This window comes from Epinephelus moara, chromosome 6 (assembly GCF_006386435.1).
Source record: "Epinephelus moara isolate mb chromosome 6, YSFRI_EMoa_1.0, whole genome shotgun sequence".
Taxonomy (NCBI): domain Eukaryota; kingdom Metazoa; phylum Chordata; class Actinopteri; order Perciformes; family Serranidae; genus Epinephelus; species Epinephelus moara.
Genome location: NC_065511.1, coordinates 32,793,053 through 32,813,239, shown reverse-complemented (window position 1 = coordinate 32,813,239; position 20,187 = coordinate 32,793,053). Strand labels below are relative to the sequence as shown.

General features: G+C 44.1%; 1 protein-coding gene across 1 annotated transcript in view; it reads left to right on the top strand.

The window, feature by feature from the left end:
* The first annotated feature begins 8,848 nt into the window (after positions 1 to 8,848).
* efna3b (ephrin-A3b) overlaps positions 8,849 to 20,187 on the top strand; it is a 78,225-nt gene continuing 66,886 nt past the window's right edge. The window contains exons 1-2 of the mRNA XM_050047269.1: positions 8,849 to 9,288; positions 9,591 to 9,806. Of these exons, the coding sequence (XP_049903226.1) occupies positions 9,697 to 9,806 (110 nt within the window). The 5' untranslated portion in view covers positions 8,849 to 9,288; positions 9,591 to 9,696. The remainder of the gene's footprint in view (positions 9,289 to 9,590; positions 9,807 to 20,187) is intronic.

Genomic DNA, 20,187 nt, shown 5'->3' with positions numbered 1-20,187 from the left:
ACCAGTTACCCACCGGCGTACAGCTTGACATCAGCGTGGCGCTGATTGGCTAATCGCTAGACCCCCGGCGTTCATTGGTCCGTTCATCGTTTGGACGAGATAAATCACAAATTCATTGAAGTATGCCAGACCAGTAATGCAAGCCTACTCAGTTGAGTGGGCGGGGTCTATGGTCTGGAACCAGGCTAGCACTTTAGATATAAGCATGTTTTGTTTACTGCACTTTAACAAAGTGGGAAAGCTAAGTTCCTAGTAAAACTGAATCTGAGCAGGCTTTAAAGCTGACCAGCTGCACTATACTTTTTATTTTAATTGCGTAAAACTGTTTAAGCAGAAATTTATATTTATATTTTTCATTAAAAAAATGTGTTAAAAAAACAGCAGGATTTTATTTTTCACTTTTATATTTCTATTTTCATTCAAACAATGTGAAAAAGCAGGATTTTATATATATTTGTTTCATTCAAAAATTGTGTAAAAAGACTTAACTGCTGTGGAGGTATGTTTTAATAAGGTTACCAATAAGTAAAAGATATTTAATAGTACCAAAAAAAACCGAACCGTGACTTGTGTACCGAGGTACATACCGAACTGTGATTTTTGTGTACCGTTACACCCCTACCTGCAACCACATCATCAAAAACAAAAAAATGGTAATCTCATGGCAGCTCACCCTCACCAGGTCAGTTTAATTTATGGCCAAAGTTACTATGTTGTTGCTTTTATAGTTCATATGAAGTTGTTTGCAAACTGTCTCTTTAATTGGTTATTTGTGCTCATTTCAGTCATTATGTCACCCAGTATCCCCTTTGTGTTATTCAGTGAGTTAAGTTTGTTTAAAGTTGTAGTTCGTGACTTCAATAAAAATAACTTTTGTCATGTTTTCTGAAGCTGTCACTACATTCACACAGTGGTAAATGAGTCAGATAATCTGTGAAAAAAAATCATATTCCTGTGCTTCGATGTGTATCTTCTAATGACATTACTGCATGTGAATAAAAACAGCCAATCAGAGCCAAGAAGTCTCTAACACAGACGTTAATCGCATCAATCACTGCTTGTGAACTGCGGTCAAACTAGGCAGCGCTGATCAAATATGAATTAAGACTCTGTTACTGCATTGCCTATCTCTCGAAACATATTTCAGTGTATGTATATTTCACTTGACTATTTCCAACATGGTGGCCAGGTCACCATCTTTCTCACTTCACAACTTAACAGTACACTAAAATAACTGTCTAAAAACATTTATGGAAAAAGGAGGCAATGCTGTAACAGAATCTTGATTCATATTTGACCAGCGCTGCCTAGTTTGGCCGCAGTTCATGAAGAGACTAACATGATTGACGGGATTCAAAGCTGTGTTAGAGACGATTGGTTGTTTTTGGTGCACTGTGGTTGATTCTAGCAAAAGCCTTTAGAGACAATAGGATGACGAGGAGGAACATGATTTATTTTACAGATCTAGATTTACAGATCATTCCAAGATGTCACATGTCACCACTTTGTTAGTGGCCTTTCGCGTCTACTTATTACACGCTAGGAATCCTCCTGTGTCTGCTCTGATGTTCCGGGACACGGCTACCAACACCGGGACGTCAACAAAAGCACATGATTAAGTTTAGGCAACAAAAGCATGTGGTTAGCTTTGAAAAAAAGCATCATGGATTGGCTCTACCCCGGGGCGTCCTACCTGAGGGATGTGCTCCAACAGAGGGAGGTGTCAAGGAGGCATCCTTATCAGATGCCCGAACCACCTCAACTGACCCCTTTTGATGCGAAGGAGCAGCAGCTCTACTCTACACTGGTAGGAGGCCCCGGGGCAGACCCAGAACGTGCTGGAAGGAATAACATATCTCATCTGGCCTGGGAATGCCTTGGGGTGACCCAGGAGGAGCTGGTAAGTGTTGCTAGGGAGAGAAACCTTTGAGGTGCTTTGCTTGGCTTGCTACCCCCAAAGCCCAGCCCTGGAAAGTGGACGAAAATGGATGGATGGTGTGGCTCTACAGTCATACAGGAAGCAAACATCAGGCTCCCAGGTGAAAGTCCAGGGTTTGTTGGATCCATCCACCGCCATACCATCTATACCAGGTAGCATTTTTGCAGCTGTGGTGACTTGTGTTTGTCCAACACCTAAGACACTTAATGCTGAGGTTTTTTTTTCCCTTTGACTTGTCACCCATGTGAATATAAGTGTTACATATGGTGTGATATCACAGTTTCTCTTATATACATGATGGAGAGGACTCTTTCCCTCTGTGAGAAATGTTATTACTGATATTGTAGTGGTGGAATGAAAGTATGAACTGTGAACTGTGAAATTATTCCACTGTTAGTAGGCGAGTAATCACCTCTGTGTACCATTAGTCTTTAATTTCTCTTAGAAGATTTTATGACGTTACTTTCATGTGTCCAATATTTTGTATCTATGCACTAAAATAAAGATTTGTATTATTTTCTATGATGTGTAAACTCATATTTGCCATTGAGCTTGTAAGTCAAATGGGTTTGCTTTAGAGCAGCACATCCCCAGTTATTACTGCGGCCCTCCATCTTCCTCGTTTTCTTTCCTTTTCAGCCACTGTAAACTCATCTCTCCCTTCACTGATGCGCTCTGTCTGATTTATGTCAAGATCTCTGGTTAAAAAATGCAGAGTAAGTGAATACAGGCTTTTGTGTCTGAGTGTGATAGGGGGCTGTAAAAAGAAAGATTTGCAATTGTGCATCATTCTCTGTGTGTGACGCTATAGTCAGATATTTCTATCAATGCTACGTTAAAATGATACACCTCTCAGGCTTAGCAGGAGATTCCCCGCAGGGCCGCACAGCCTGAATTAATTAAAAAATGCATTTATTTATCCAAAAAGAGACATAAAACATCATCTCGACGCTTTAATAGCAAATGACGGCGGCAGGGAGAGTGTTGACTCATCACCTTCAGTTTAGATTTGTGTGTTTGTGTCTTCTTAAACTTTTCCCTAGTTTTTTTTCTCCATTTCATTTTTCAAACAAATCGCTCATGTGCCTTCCTCAGAAATCAATCAACAGTGGTACCCTGCTTTAAAAATAATGTCTGAAATGGGAAACTCAGCAGATTCCAGGTTTTTTTTTTTTGGATCATCTTCGGTCTCCTCTCGTTGAAATTGGGGATCATCCTCTCGCTGCTACTGACACTGACTTCTGATGTGGAAGTTAAATAAATAAAATCATTTCTCCATGGTAATTTTCGTCAAACCTGCCAAATGCAGCCTAAATATTTGACATGGAAGGAGAGAAGATCAGTGAGAAGTGAGATCAAAGGAGGGGGGGAGGGTGTGTGTGTGTGTGTGTGCGAGTGTGTGTGAGTGTGTGTTGGGATGGTGCAAGTAGTGATGAAACGTACTCTGCAGTGTGATATTTTCAACACCACCAAATTCCGCTCCATCTCCTCCACACATGGGAGTAATCTAAACTCAAAGCAACGTTAGTGTGTCTCAGCATGTATGTGTGTGTGTGTTGGTCTCCAGCCAGGGGCAACTATTCTTCATATTCCTGTCACCTACTCTTCTTCTCTCTCATCTTCCTCTGTCTCCAAAACAACACACACACACAAACACACAAAACGATTGTATTTGTCTTTATCAGTCCCTCCATTTTCCTCGCCCCTCCTTGTGTTCGGCCTCCTTCGTTCAATATTTCATGCTGTTGAGAGCAGATCTATTCTGAGCTCTCTCTCTCTCTCTTTCTCTCTCTCTACACACACCCTCTCCTCCCTCTCTTCCTCCATCCCTCCCGTCTTCTTAAAAAAAACCCATCCCTCTACACATCACTCTTGCTGTCCTCTCCCTCCGTCTGTACCTCTATAAATCTCTCTCTCCCCCTCACTCTCTATATCTCATTGCACTCCTAATGTTCTGTGCCCCATCTAACTCTTTTTCCCAACTCTGACTTACATTCTCTTCCACCCTTTCATTTCCTTTTCCTCCCTCTCCCCTTCCCTTCCCCTTCCCTCTGCTCTCCTCCGTCCCCTCTGCTGGCTCAGTTCGCGTGACTGTTCAAAAGTATCAGCTCCTCTTCTCCTTCCCTTAACCCCTCACTCCTTGTCTCTCCTCTTTCCCCCTTGGATTCCTCTCCAACCAAAACACAGAGAAAGCACTGTTCTCTCTTTTTGCACCTCTTTCGTTCCTTGCATCCCCTCCCCACCTCACCCCCCTCCCCTTGCTGTTCTCCTTCTCCCATCCAATCTTAGTGGCACCTCTCCTCCTCATCCTCCTCCCTCTTTTTTTTTTCTCTTCCCTCCACCGAAGCTCTGTCGTACTCAGCTCCATCTCCAGCACCCCCCCTCCTCAGTCTCCTCCTTGCTCTTAGCCTGTACCAGTGTTGTTTTAGGCACAGCAGTGAAAGGTAAACAGAGAGATTGAAAATTCGTGTCAGTCAGTCGGGTGAGAGAGGGACAGGGAGGGAGAGAGAGCAGCAGAGGTGGTGAGGGAGCGAGAGGAGGCGGGGGGAGTGTCAGTACAATTTACTAACACAACAGTGAACAGCGAAGCAGGCCAAGACACAGAGCGAGCGGGAGGCGGAGTGAGAAAGAGACTCCCAGTTCAAGAATGCCATTGAAATGCAGCACACATACAAGTGTACAAAAATATAAAGTGTTTCGTGTACATTTACATGATGTTCATGTAAATACAAGGGTCCCGCTGAATTCATATATGCATGTGTACTTCCTGGGGCCCCAGAGAGGGATGTGACTCCTAGAGGGGCCTAATATCCCATCATCAGTGCTATGAGAAAGCTCCGATTAGATTTCGAGGTTGCAGAAAGGAGCACTTGACAGATGTGTTGTTGGCCGGCTCTGGGTTGGAAATGTCATAAGAGCCTCGGTGTCACCGCATGCAGTCAGCCCCGAGGTCGTTTCTCATAATAACCCCAATACAAAAGTAATCCAATAGCACTGCAACCCACGCCTGGAAAATCCAACCTGGATGATTAGAATTGACAGGGGCGTTTGCTGAAACAGAACATGTCAGCGTCTGTTTCAAAGAAACTGAACGGAGAGGCGAGAAGTGGAATTTTTGTTATTCAAAAAAGTACCAAATCGCTGCTTCTGCTGCTGTCCGCTTTTCAGACTTTGTCCTCCTGCACCTGATTTACAGTTTCCTTTCAAATGTAGCCATATGGTGCATTTACAACCAGCCCCTTGTGGACACCACACAGTCAATCATTGATGCTTTACAGACTGCATTTTAAAGGGTCAGTTTATCTAAATGGGAAAAACACATTTACTCACTTAATTCTTGTCTAGCCGTGCATATAATTTAGGTTTAATTTGCATAGACACTTTAAAAATCAACAGCAACGTCTTTCCAAAAACAGTATCCCTGTTGTTCTGGATAGTCCACAGAACACACTGTAAACTCTTTCTAAAGGTGTGATAACACACACGATTGTGGACACGCGACTCCAAAGGAAAGTCCCGGGGGAAAGTCCGAGTTATTGTGACCCATCCACCACCTCAACCTGCCACCTTACAAGATCACTCAGGGGTGCTCCCTTGTTTACTCCTGTCAGCACACTGGTCATGTGAATGCACCCTTTCAAAATCCGTGGGATATTTACAAATTTGGACACATTACTTTTTCGTGGGAAAAATTACAAACAGTTTGTGAGAACAGCCTGGTTATTCTGGAGCTTTTTGCCATATTCCATGGTCATCTTCAGTGAGTGGACTTTGCTCATTACCCTACATCAGTGGTGTTGTGGAGGGTATATGCAGGTACACAGGCTATATCTACTACTTTTTCTGGCTGTTTACAGCATACCCACCTCTTAGCCAAAAACCATTGGAATATATAGGAGAGTACACACACTTCCTCTTCAGCCCCTCATGATCTACACACAGAACTTCTGACAGGATGATCACTCATGGGGCCCCTCAGTGGCACTTGAGCAGGTTCTATTCGCCAAAGAAGACAGTTGGACGTGACCGAAACCTCAGGCAAAAGCTAGAGAATGAAACTGGAGTTTAAAACATCTTATTTGCTCATTTTGATAAAAACTTTGGTAATTTTGGAAAGCAATGTTTCTCTGCAAAGCATAAGACAGCACAGAGCCAGGCTAGCTGTTCCCCTGTCCAGTCTCTATCAAGTGGGTTACCTCTGGGGCTGAAAAATTAAGCCAGTGCTAAAGTGCCAAAAACTGTTCCTTGAATGGCCAGGTGAGGCTGTCTCCAAGAACAAGTCAGTCCCCATAGACCCCCATGTTACAATGTCCAGCTTTAAAGCAGAAATTAACATGTTTGCAGCCTAGTATGAAAAAAGATCTAGATTTAAATGTTATTATGGCTTAAATGTATGCATAATGGCCACTTTGATTGGCAGGTAGATGCTGTCAGTTGACAAGTTTCTACTAGGGAGTAATGGATCCATGACCTAACCCCAGATTTCCAGAGTGAAGGGTTAGCCGCTGCTATTTCAGTGTGTGTTTTCAGTTCATTAAAGTTAATTGTAACATTTTGGTTTTCTAAAATAGCCTTGTTTACCATTTGGTTGTACTTGAAGATCCTCCAAGGAGTTGGATGTCCAGTTTTTCTGGTAAGTTCATTTTGTTTTAATGGTTTAAAACCTGTTTTTTGTCAGCGAAAATTAGCATTAGCATTAAATACAGCTGTAAATACACCATGCTAATCCAGTTAGCAGCTTGCGTTGAGGTTGGCACCACACTCTTATCCAAATATGGTCTCCTCTGGATGCAAATATCCAAGTTGGCAACAACCAAAAGACCAAACTTTGGGCTTCAAACTGGAGTTAATTGTTAACGTCACTTTGGCTCCATCCATTAGCCTATTTCCTACAGTCTGTGGTCTTTATGCTAAGCTAAGCTAACTGTAGCTAAGCTGGCTGTAGCCCTATATCAAATGGACAGACAGACATATGAGAGTGGTGTTAATCGTCTCATCTAACTCTCAACAAGAAAGCAAATGAGAGTAAATCCCAAAATGTTATACGATTCCCTTACATCTTTTAAAAATCTTTTTCATGTTGTTACCACCAAAAATAAATAAATAATTGTAAAAATTAATTATGACGGCTGAAATTTCAGACAGAGACCCAAAGTCGTCTGCATGGACACCACTGGGGCTTGATCATAAAATATGTATGTATCTATGTTTATATGTACAGGGCATGTATATTTGATTGTAGCAGGTGTTTAACTGTGCTGCTGTGATAGCACACAATGCAGTGTGGCGATAAACAGAGATACAACACGGGGAGACTAAGGAGAAATGATGGGAGCTAGGAGAGGAGGCAAAGGAGGAGTGCTCATTAAAAAAGTTGCATGGCTGCTGTAAGGGAGAGAGATGGAGAGAGAGGCATAGGCAGAGGAGACAGGTAGACCACCAGAGACAGAGAGGCAAAATAGCAGAGCCAGGTAGCAGCGATCGCAGAACGGAGACAAGTTTGCATTGGAAATGGGAGGATAAGGTGAGGAGAAGAGGAAGAAGAGAGGGGGAGACAGAGACAGTGGGGGGATTAAATGGACAGCTCGTGAGAGGAGTGGAAGGACTGGAGAAGACAGAGGGATTCCCCGATGGCATCTCATCTCACTCTCTTTCTTGCTCTCCTTCTCCCCTATTTCCCTCCTTTTTTCTCCCAATAAATCATTCTGACTTCTCCTTAACCAACTCATTCCCAGCAGGCGGCAAGAAAACTGTAACAATCTTTCTCCTATCTGCTATCTCTCTCTTTTTCTCACTCCCTCCTCCTGTCTCTTTGCCTGTCTGGCCTGTTCCTCACGCACACACACACACGCGCACACACACACCTGAGATACACAGCTTGTAGCAGTGGAGGTGACAGAGGGGGGCAAATTACTGAACATTTTTACCACGTCTCTGCAGGACAGAGCCACANATCTCTTTCTTTTTCTCACTCCCTCCTCCTGTCTCTTTGCCTGTCTGGCCTGTTCCTCACGCAGACACACACACACACACACGCACACACACCTGAGATGCACAGCTTGTAGCAGTGGAGGTGACAGAGGGGGGCAAATTACTGAACATTTTTACCACGTCTCTGCAGGACAGAGCCACAGTAATATATAACAGCAGCCACATTACACTTGCTTGAAATAACTCTTATTGTATTATAACTTAAATGTTAATTGCTTTAATAAAATTTGAATGTGGAATTTATTTTATGGGACAATTTGCAAAAATAAAACAGCAAGTCACAAAACTTTTGATAAAGTCACTATAATATCGCTGCAAACGTACAGTACACCTGGTTGTATATTTTCTTTATGGTGGATAGATTACTTGGAAGGGCATGCGCGTGTGTGTGCGCGCGTGGGCATGCGTGTTAATGTGCTGCAGCTATAAGAGGATTGCACATGATAATAGTACTGTATTAGACTGACTTACAGTGTCTGGTGGTGGATCCAAACAAGGAGGGGGGTGACAGTGGAGGAGAAAAGGCCTGTGTGTGCTTGCGTGAGTTTATGGGTGTTTTTTAAGGCTTTGTCATAAAAATGCACAAAAGTGTGTGTGTGTGTGTGTGTGTGTGGCTGGGGAGGAAGAGGTGGAGGAGGAGGAGAAGGGGGGTTGAAAAATAGGCTGCAGATGGTGGCTGCAGACATATCTGGCAGAAGGTGTGTGTGTGTGTGTGTGTGTGTGGGGGGGGGGGTGGGGGTGGATTCAAAGCTTTGCACTGGAGGTCGAATAGTTGACAAAAAGCAGAAGCAAAAAAAAAAAAAACTTGAAGTCGCAGTGATGCCTGATGTGCAGCGGCTCGGCCACAATATTGGAGGAATGCGCTTTTGTCGCTCGCAGGGGGTGGAGTTAGAAAGTGAACGAGTGCTGCCTACCAAACAGAGAGAGGGAGAAGGAGGAGAGAAAGAGAAAGGGGAGAGACGGGTGGGCAGGCTGCTCACCGTAAACGATGGTTGTCGGATAGAGTCTTGAAGACCTAATGAAACTGGCCGGTTGAATTGTTTGCAGGCGATTGCAGCGCGCAGCAGCCCGGCGTGCTCTGCATCTCTCGGATCCTTGGAGCAGGGGAAAGAAAACTGCAGCAGCACCGAGATAAAGAACAGTTTTTAAAAAAACAGAAGAGGACTTTCATATCTGTTGTTTCACCACCGTTTTTTTCCTCCACTCTTCATTTATCTTCAGTGAGCCCGTGCGCGCCTGCTGCAACTCTTTCCCCGGCGGAGAGGAGCGTTTCATGCCCGGAGGTAGACCGACCTCCCGCTTGGACCCAATACCGGCCTCCCACACTCCTCAGACGGGCTCAGAAGCAGCAGTTCCCGGTGAGAGAGAGAGGACCAGCTCATTCATTAAAAGGGGGGACCCGCTCATACGGACTTCCACAAACCCCCTTGTTTGAAGCCCCAGGATTTGTTGGAGAGGGTGGGAGGGTAGGGGAGGAGGGGGATCGCAGTCTGCTTTATAGGAGGGAGGGAGGGGAGGTAGAGGAGGTAAGGGGGGGTGTTAGTCACTTCACACCACAATAGACTTTTACAACAGTTATTAACCACAGCAAGTCACATTGAACGTGTCCGTTTGTATGCATGCATGAAGCTTTTTGTTCTCCCCCTCTCCCATCTGATAGGCATTTGCTGGGATGTTTGAGTCGCGTTGTTTGGTGGGGTGAAGGGACCGAGAGAGTGGCCGGAGAGACCGAAAGGGGGACGGAGGCCGAGAGAGGAGCCGAGAGCATGGCTCTGGTAGCGCTGTCTCTCTGGGTGCTAACGAGTCTCACCTGGGCGGACGTGGTCCAGGTGTCAGCCAACAGGCATTCCGTTTACTGGAACAGCTCCAACATACAGTAAGACCCCCCCTCTATCTCTTACCAGTGTGTGTGTGTGTGTGTGTGTGTGTGTGTGTGTGTGCGTGTGTGCGTGCAGTTAAATGTCATCTCACTTTGATCTCTCTATCCTCCACCTGTTAAAGGGATGAATTAAATGTCCTGATATGCACTCCCTGGTGTGTCAGGCTCACACCATCATCACACTCTCAGTCCATCTATGCTGTTTGGCTTGATTGTGTCTCTCTCAGTGCTTTATCAGGGTTACAGCAGCCATGTCCCTCATCTGTGTCTGTCTTTTATATAAGTGGAAGAAATGATTTAGATCCCCAAAAGCCATTCACACAGGCCTCTCATGTTTCGCTGTATGTGGAAGCTATTTTTGAGTCTCAAACTGCTCAGTCAGACCCCCACTGGGAAGTCAAGGTGGCTCCGAAGCATCTTTTCAACACCTCCACTTGCACAACTAGTCCTGCATATTTAGTTTCTGTTCCTCAGGCCAACATCAATGTGTGCATTTATTCACCCCCCCCCTTCTCCTCTACCTTCAGCCATGCATGGTGAGGAGTAGAAAGAAAAAGGAGAATCACACGTGATCCCCTCTCCTTCCTCCTCTGTCTCCGTCATGTGGCTCTCCCCTCTCAGTCTTTCAGGGCTCTTTCTCTGTCTTCTCCTCTATCTGGTTCAATTAGGAGCACTTCTTCATCCTGACCCCATTGTGTTGTAGCAGTGTCACTATTCAATCTCTCCTTCTCGCTCCCTCTCCAACTTGCTCTCTCCTTCTATCCCTCTCTAACCCCCTTTCTTGTTTACACTCAGTCCGTTGGCCTTTTTGTTATCCTCCTAATCCGTCGCTCTTCGCCCCTATCTCGATTCAAGTGAAAACCCCTTTTTCTCTCTTCTCCTCTCTCAGTTTTTTTTTTTTTGTGTGTGTGAAAGCTGCCTTTTTAATACTGTCCTCGTGAGTCCATGGCTCTGCTGCTGGATCCTTAAGAATGTAGCGTCAGTCTGCTGCAACACACTGTAGGCTTATCTCTCTTTCAGCAATTCACAGTAAAATCTTATTAAGTTATGTTGTATATAACTGCGTTTCCGCATCCTAATCTGTACATTCCTTCTCCTCTGCCCAAAACATGCAGATCAGATGTTGTAAATTTGCAACTGAATGCCAGATTTGACATGAAATATTGACAGATTTTCAAGATTTCACTTCAGGGAGCAATTCTCTGTGATCTAATGTGTTTAGATTGTCTCAATAACGTCGCAAAAATGACGCAACAATCAACCTAAATTTCAGGTCTCAGAGGTGCACAAGAGCGCATGTCACACACTAACACACACCTTCCTCTTCGCTCTCCATCTTGCAGTGAATCCTGTCTATGTGTGAGCGCTGTTTCGGCGACCAGGCGGCCCTTAAAACATCTCAGTTTGTGGTATTTACATCTTCAGCAGAATTTACTGGGCCCCTAAGATGAGCAGCCGGACGTACAGCGACTCACATTTTACGACTGCGCTTATTAAAGACGTAAACAAAATGAAAACTCGGAAAATACGCTGTTGTTTTTGCAGAAGGGGGATCAATGATTGTGTCCGCCGACAATAACTCCAGGCCAATGATTTTAGTTTACAGCGTGGAATAAAAGTATGAGAGGCAAGCGAATTTATGCCTCGACAACAGAATTACTATACATGAAGTACTGCGTGAAGTAATAGGAGCGGAGAACATAATGTTATTGGTCTTGGTACAATGCTGTAAACAATATTAGTTTTTCTCAATGCGAGAAAATTATTTTTTGCGGCACATTTTAGAGAAACTAATATTGCGTGCACAGTTGCTGCTAATGCATTTTAGCTGATATATTTCTCTCAATGTTGAGGAGGCTCATCTTCAATTTCTATACTTTCTTGACTCTGGAACAATTTGATAATAAATGCTAATGAAATTCCACCGTCGGTTTCCATATAAGACACAGAAGTTGATTAAGATAAAATGTGAGGGGGGGGAAAAAACGCTTACAGGCATAAAGGAAAAGGAAGTGAACCCAGGACCTTGGTACAATCAGCTCGACGTAACATGAGCAGCTTTGACCTTGGTAAAATGTATATTTAATTAAGTAATTTGTCAGTTGCCTTTCACTGTGTACTCAAGACTGTTTGTAAAGGGAAAGAAAGCTGCAGTTGATTTTTCTGACAAAGCAGTGGGAGTACTACAGCAGTCTGGAGCAGCCTAACCTTTAACCTGACTGTCCAGGACCTGAGTACTGCAGAGCCCCGCAGTCTCTCTCCTCCTTCTCTCTCCACACGTTGACTGCCAATACGCTTTTCATCCCAGCGGCGGAATATTCTTAGCCCCTGCAGTGTGAGTCTTAGTGTGTGTGTCTTTTATAAAAGACTGTGGTTAATTAAAGAACACTGCATCTCAGTGGACCTGCCTCATCCCTGATCTTCCCATCTCTCCCTCTCTCTTTCTCTTCCTCAGTGCACACATACACAATGACAACGTATGAGCAGCGAGTGGGGATAACTTTTTTTCAATCCAGCCTACTTATTGAATTAGGAGACAAAGGGGCCACGGACAGTGACACACAAAAGACAGATAAACTGCAGGATAACCTGTCTAATCCACCCTTTCATACACTTCCGAGCCATTTTTCGACGGCACAGATCCCATTCCCGGCGTTTATTTTAATCTCTGCACTCAACACCACAACATCCCACATTTTGTAGGGTTGGCTGGCGTGTCTCTAGCCGTTGGCAATCGGCCTCTCTGGAGTTTCTCTAACTCACAGTGCAGTGTGGAGGTTTAGAAGGCCAATAATAAGCTGTAGTATAGCTGTCAGTTTGAGTGGTAAACACATTGTAAAGCCTCAGGACCCCGCAGTTTCTCAACCAGCTTCTGACCCCGAGCCACTCATCAACCACAAGAGACAGGCTGAGACTGTTACCATGGATTAACTGCTTCACACACACACACACACACACACACACGGGCATGCACGCTTATAACTGTACATTTTCACATTTGACTATGATTACGCGAGTCCACACAAACACACACACACGTCCCCCCTGTGTACTTTTTTAACTTCGAGAAGATGGATCATTTCCTGCGTTCGCGTCTTGCACAATGGCTGTTGCCACCGCCTATCAGTCACTTGTCACTGATATCCCTGGGCATGAGTGTGTGTGTAATGGTGTGCGTTTTAGTGTGTGTGAGGACTCGCGTATGTGTGTGTTTGCCCCGTTACAGATGTCTCTGTTCATTGATGGGTGACCGAAACAAAAACAAATCCATCAGTCCGTTAAATCACACATTATCTTCCACCACCTGGCAATTAACCACCGCTGTGAGTGTGAGTGTGTGCGCTCACGAGTGTGTGCGTGCGTGTACACGTATATGTGTGTAATCTAATAATGCAGCAGTTAACCGGTTTGCATAATAGATATCCGGTGATATCTCTTAATTTATCAGTTGTATATTTCGGAAGCGATTAGGTTGCGAATGAACAAACGCATAAGCATTTCTAGACAGTCGCTTTGTGTGTGTGTTGCATATGTGTATCAATGACACTGTCACCTCAATGCATGCCACTGGAATGAAGCCAGCTATCGCAAGCAGAATTTGCTTCTCATATAAATGCACATGCGTATGTGTGGTAATCGATGCTGAGGTGGAACTTGTTTTATATTCATCCTGCTCGTCAGAGTGTGCAGAGACACGTCACGCAGGGCAGGAGAGAAATAATGCAAGAATATGAGAAGAGGGAGACAGTGAGAGAGAAATGCTATGGGACTGGTTAGAGGAGAGGGGAAGTCAGGAGGAATACAGACGGATTTCGTGTTGAATTGTAATCGAGCAGGGGGAGGAGGGTCATCATAATAATGATAATAATGCTTGGCCAGTGCCCCGATCCACACATTGAGTTCTCACATTAGACATCATAACACAGGCCCAGTGTATGTGTGTGTGTGTGAGAAACAGACGAGAGGATTAAGCAGGCCAATCAACCATCCCCTTGACAGCAACACAAAACTATCTGTCTCCCAGCCCCACTTAGGACAACAACATTTACATTTATGAATATCTGCACAAAGGAGAGTATTACTCACTCACTATCACGAGGCACACGGCCCGCCTGTGTGTGTGCGTGCGATGTGTGTACAACCCATCTATCATAGGCGTTCGCGCCGCTATGTCAGCTACCACTGTGGTGTGTGTTTGTGCACACACACACACAAAAATAAAACCTCACACACAGGCTCAGTGATCAGAACAGTCATATAGACACAGTGATCAGGCTGTTCATTAGTAACGAATATTAAGGCCACATAGTGTATGGGTGAATGGATTCTGGTTGGGCGACGTGTGGGTGTTAAAGTGTGTGTGTGGCTCGCAGACGCTCGCATAGAGACGTCATTAATTAAAAGCAATAGGGAACACCTGTGTGATGGATGACTTCTGTTCGTATAATAAGATCCAGTGGTCCTCTCTCTACCTCTCTCTCGTGCTGTTGCTCTGTGTGTGCGTGGGTAGGAGTAAATACATTTTTCTGATTGGACGGAGATTGTCTGGTAGGTGAGCTGAGCAATAAGGGACATGTACAAGAAAGGAAGGAAGAGAAATGAATTATTTTCTCGTCCTCTATCTTTTTTTCTTTGGGGATGAGCTAGATTTCAGGAGTGTGCTCCCACCTCTCTGTTCTTCTCTCATCCTCCAGTTGCCTGATGGGAAAGCACTCTTGGGGGGTTGGTATTTTGGGAGCTGTGTGGTTTAATGTGAATGTTGTGAGAGCTCTCTCTCTGTGTCAAATTAACTTGGACTAAATCTTTCCAGTGCTAGAATATGTGTCGCCTTTCTTTGTTGTATGCTTTTCCTTCACCTCACCTCAACCGCTCTTTCATTTTCTCTCCTTCTCGTCTCCTCTCGTCTTACACACTTTGAGATTTTGACCAAAGCCACCCTCAAACGCACCTCTTTGCAGATCCTGGAAATTTACACACACACATAAAACACTCACATTGATCTTGAGAAAAAGACAAGCCTGAAATATTGAGCCCACCCCGTTTTTCTACATCTCTTGATTGGCTCTTTCATTTCCTCAAACGCTGTCCCGCTTACATGATCGACTAATCGGAAGCATTGCTGTGAAAATGGAGTATTGATGTGCAGCGTTCGCGCTTGCTCCGTCTTGGATCAAACGCAAACCGGTCACTGTAATGGTTTGGATTCAAAGGCAGCGGGTTCTTAGGGATTTTAGGGATGTAATTCTGCTAAGACCAAGCTTATACAAGAGTCGGACCAAGTTGAGCAATTCTGATCCAGCCTGCCACAAAGTAAGGATCTTATAGTTGTAAATGCCTGGGCCCAGGATTGGTATTGATTTAAGTGACTGTTGATTCCACGCTCGTGGCTCAGTGGTTAGCAAAGACGCTTTGCAGACTGTTTATCAAGCCTTTCACAGTCATTGCAAGAAATTGCACTGAATGGTTGTCTAGAAGTAAAAGCACTCCCGCCTCAGAGTACGATTAAGTTGTTTTGTCAATAAAGGTTCCGAGACAAGCATCAAGACGTAACATTTTACATCAATCATAATTATAAAGTTAAATTAATGGTGATTATTAAGTTAATGTGGATTTAACTAGGGTCGTCCTGAATAGCAGGTTTTAGGTATCAAAGCATCAGTGAGAAATATTTGCAATTACTGGGTGCAATTACGACTGGGTATGGGTGGGGGTGGGGGGTAATAACAGATGAGGTCATGAGTCAGACTTTTTTGCACCTAAAATAGCGTGACAATCAGCCACTTTGTTAGCATGGAGGTGACTAACACTAACTATAATGGCTAGAAAAAGAATACTTTGCAAGACTGCTAAGCTTTTACAGTTTCAGCTGATTTGCCAAACTGGTTGTAGATTTGTACAATGCCAGTTTTCCTTAGTATATCTGGCTCTTTATGTTTTATGAGTCATCTTTGCAAATTTAGATAATTCCAGTCCACTTTTTGGACATCTTGTTGGCGTGTCTGTAAGCTTGTCACATGTGGTCAAACTGTCCCTGACTGCTGGTGACTAATGTTGGATGACAGTGAGTTGGAATCTGAGTTTAAATGTCCTTGTCTGAGAAGAACTAATAGTAATAATAATATATAAAAGGAGCACTTGAATACTGGTATGGACGTCACTCACTATGGCAACAATCGAGGCTTCGAAGCTTCGAAGCATTCAGGTCAGCCCTAGATTCTACATGTTCACAACAATGGCCAGAGGATGCTGGTACAGTAAGCTGATGCAGGAAAAATAAAATACAGAAAATAGCATCACGACGAGTGTTTCCCACAGGTTGAGAATTTATTTTTGGTAGTCAACCTCGAGGGAGGTGGAGGTGTAACGTGGTGGGCTGCAGTGAATTCACAAGCTAAGAACTGCACATGAATGCTGTGTTCTGGCAGACTTTTCAGTCAACGCTCAGCGCCGTTGTTCGCATTTTCACACAAACTTGAACAGGAAGGAATAATAAATACAGAAAAATACAAAAACATCTGTTTGAGTAGGCCACCCAAATAAATTTTATGCATGGGAAGTGTTGACTTGTAAAGTCAATAAAGGCTAAAACATGTTTGATAAACATGACACACTAGTAATAATGACTTGCACCATTTAACACCGCGTACTTAAAGAACCCCTTTTAAATGTGAATGTGCATTGGTTAAAGCACTAATATGATGTTTGACTTTGCTGCCTGCCTGTTTCTGTGGTCTGAGCACGTCTGTGTGTCATTTGGGTAAAACATCAAGGATAATGCATGCAGAACCAATATGTGTTGATAATGTGATATGGATTTACTTGGAATGTGTCCTTATCAGTGCTTGGGACCAGTGATTTATGCGATTCATGACACTGACAAATCACAGAAAGCCACAAATTTACGCAATTTTGAGGCAAATGTGTGTTATCAGGGCTTTGAGATCCAGACAGTGCATTCACAGTTGTTATGTCCCATGTAATTGCTGTATTTATTTGCTTTCAATAAAGCATGAATGGCATGTTTGGATGGTGCAGTGTTTCCAAGACAAAATCAAAATGTTGAATAGAGTCACTATGTTTGAGAATGATGTTTGTTGCTTGAATTAAATTTTCTGTTTTCCACATTTGCCCAAACGTGCATGTTTATCATATCATTTGCCACCTGCTGGGAATGTCTAATAGCTTAGAGCAGCTCTGCAGCTCAATAAAATCCTGGAGCAGACAGGGTGACTTTTCCCAGTTTAAAAAGATGATAAAAACGTCGTTATGCCTGAAAGGATGGCCAAATGTGCATCACTCAGAGATTTTTGTGCCGGTTAGGACCAGTTTTACAATCAGAGATGCTTGATAAATATGTTTCCAGGTTTCGTCCTTGTGTGCATGAGTCTCCACCTGCTTCCAACAACATGCCATCAGTTAGATCGGACAGTCTGAATTACCCAAAGGTGGGACTGGTCGTGTGAGTGATTGCTCTTCTTGCTGTTCTTTGTGTTGAGGCCAGTGTATACTGTTTCAGAAGTGCTGTCTGGACAGTCTGAAAATGATGAAAAGCTCCTTTCAGGTGTTCGGACAATGTGGGCCCAAGTCGCCCAATTATTGTAAGTTTCCAAAACCGACAAGCTGACTGCCACACCTGTGTCCCGGCCAGGTGTGCTCAGGTGTGAAAATGGGGTTGAGCTCCAAATGTGGTGCAAATTCTGAGACGGTCACGTCCATGTTGGCAACAGCAGAGAGGCTGTGTGCTTTAAGAGGAGAATCAGGGGGATTCCAACCAAATTTGGGATCAAGGTTGAGTCGATTAGACGGACTTTCCCTTCACCTCCACTACCAGATGCACATACTGTAGCTTTGTGGGACCATGCTTTTGTCTTTAAAGCCCTGTTCAGACCAAAGATTTGCAACGAGACAAAACTGCTTGCAGCTGTGTGAAATGGTCCGTCTCAACTTGACTCAAATGGTTATTTGCAGTCTTACAGTATAACATGGTGGTATTGTATAAAGTGATTCTGTTCTGTTGAGCATTTTTCGATAGAGAATGTTGGTGTATTGAAATATGCTACCCCTGAAATCTCAAATAAAGATGTTATGATAGAGTATGGAAATATGCTCCTCATATTCTTACAGTATACTTCCCCCTGTATGTAATCATCTTTGAATAAGGTAGCGAGACTCTGCTATATGGCAGCATTTTTCGACAAGGCAGCATAAATCAACAGAACGCCGGCTGATGGCGTCTGCGACTCGGCTTGTCAAGTCGCCAGTAGCTTTTAGAACGTAAGGCAGGTCACCTGTTTCAGCAGCCAGTCAGCCTGTAGTGAAGCCAGCTGGTAAAGTCTGTTACAAGCAGTCAGTGGACGGCATGTTCAGTCGCTGTGGCATTCTCTGACAACAGCCCTCCGTCCCCGCTGAGCCCGACTCATTTACATCCCCGCTGCTTTTGACACATATGTTGGTCTCCGTCCTCACAGTGTGTAGATGTCAGACAGTGGGTTGCTGCTGCCGCTGGCTGTTTATAAACACATGTCCTACACACATATGAAAAAACCCCAAAGTACTTTTAGAGGCGTTACTTGTAGCCGTACTGAAGCCAGAGGTTAGAATGGGAGTACAGACAGTTGTTGATGTGCAGATGATACACTGTCTCGTCTAGTTGCATTGGTGTAAACTAGGGCTTTGATCAGGCCCAAGACATCAAGCCCAACCCTTCTTGAACCCACATACTTTCTGTCCCCTGGCACAAACTATACATTCGTAAATGTGGGGAATATACTGTTTGTTTCAGAGTGCCAAGAGCAGTAAAAATGAAACTTAATTCAAATAAAAAAAGAATGCAGTATCACTGGGAAAGCAAAAACCTGACTAGATTCAAGCCTGGGTGAATGTTGAGAATCGTTGGCCTTGCTCAGCCGGAACCCGGTGGGTCGGGTCAGGCTCAGTCGGGTTCAGGCAGAGAATCAAAGCTCTGGTGTAAACTGGCAAGTTTTTAGAACATTGCAGGCTGGTGCATAGCAAGTAGTTGCAAGTTCTGACTTGTCTTTGGTCTGCACAGGGGCTTAACAGTGGCTAAAGAACAGAGATCCATTTTACATTGCCGTTAAGTGACTTTTGGTTGCACTAAGACACGCAGGAGTTCACACAAAGTCAGACACATCAATACTGGCTCCTCCATGGGTGATTCCAAGATGTTCGGTGGCCTGTGTTCACTGTTCTGCACGACCTGGAGGTAATCCAGGGACAGTGTCTGTATGAGTAGTGTAAAGGCACGGCGAGGAAATGTAGAGCTCGCAAATGAGATTGAATAGTGACAGTAAAGTGACTAAACAGATCTTCTCAGGATGCTGAATTCTCAAAAATCACGTTGCAGTAACAAGAAGCTGTGTGTCAGAGTCCCGCAGTGTTTGTGCTGATTTAAGTTATAGCGCTGCCGTCTGAGCCGGATGAATTGCTTTTTTTTCTCCCTGACAGCCAAATTATTGAATGACCGTCTTCCCTCGTTATCTGTATCTGTTTTAGGCAAAATGCGGGGAGAAACAAGAATTTATCTTTCCCACCCATGTGTTAAATTTGAACAAATTGTCCACAGAGAACAAATCCCACAGCGATGGGCTGGAGGCAATACACGAAAACACACACACACACACACACACGCTCAGACGCACACACTCGATGTTGTTGTTGATATTAACATTATTCTCTGAGCTGACGCCTAAGCTCCAGCAGTGTAATCAGGTGCTAATAACAAGGCTGTGATGTTTACAAGCTGTTTCAAAGCGCTTTATATATCTATGTGTGTATCTGCGTGTGTGTGTGTGTGTGNTCTTTTCACCCTCTGTAACTAATATAATTAACGTGTTGAAACTTTTACATGTCAAAAAAAAAGTTTAAATAAACTGAATATTTTTTTTGCTGTGTGTGTGTGTGTGTGTGAATATACTCTATGTGATGTCTACTCTATTCCTCGCCAGCGCTCTTGGGGCTTTGGGGAAGGGGGGGGTACTAATAATGTAGACTGTCAGCTCCAGCACACACACTCACATACACACATACACACACACACCAGATGCTCATATGGTGTGTTTGTGATGTGGCTAATGGTAGCAGCGTAGTGGCAGTGTGAAGCCATATGCTGAGCCTGATCACAACAGAGCAGAGTGGTCTAGCGTTAATAAACTCTACCGACATGACAATTAGGAATCCTCCACATAAAGACAATATGGTCGCACGTGAAAATGCAGCTGTTTTCAACAAACCCACTGGGGAATCAACTGTTGGCGGCGAGGATAGGACAGAGGAGCAGCAGGGAGGAGAGTCGCCGCATTCGCAGGAGAAGTGTCTATTGTCACTGCTCGCTGTGCAGAAATGATGCTCATTGTTGAGC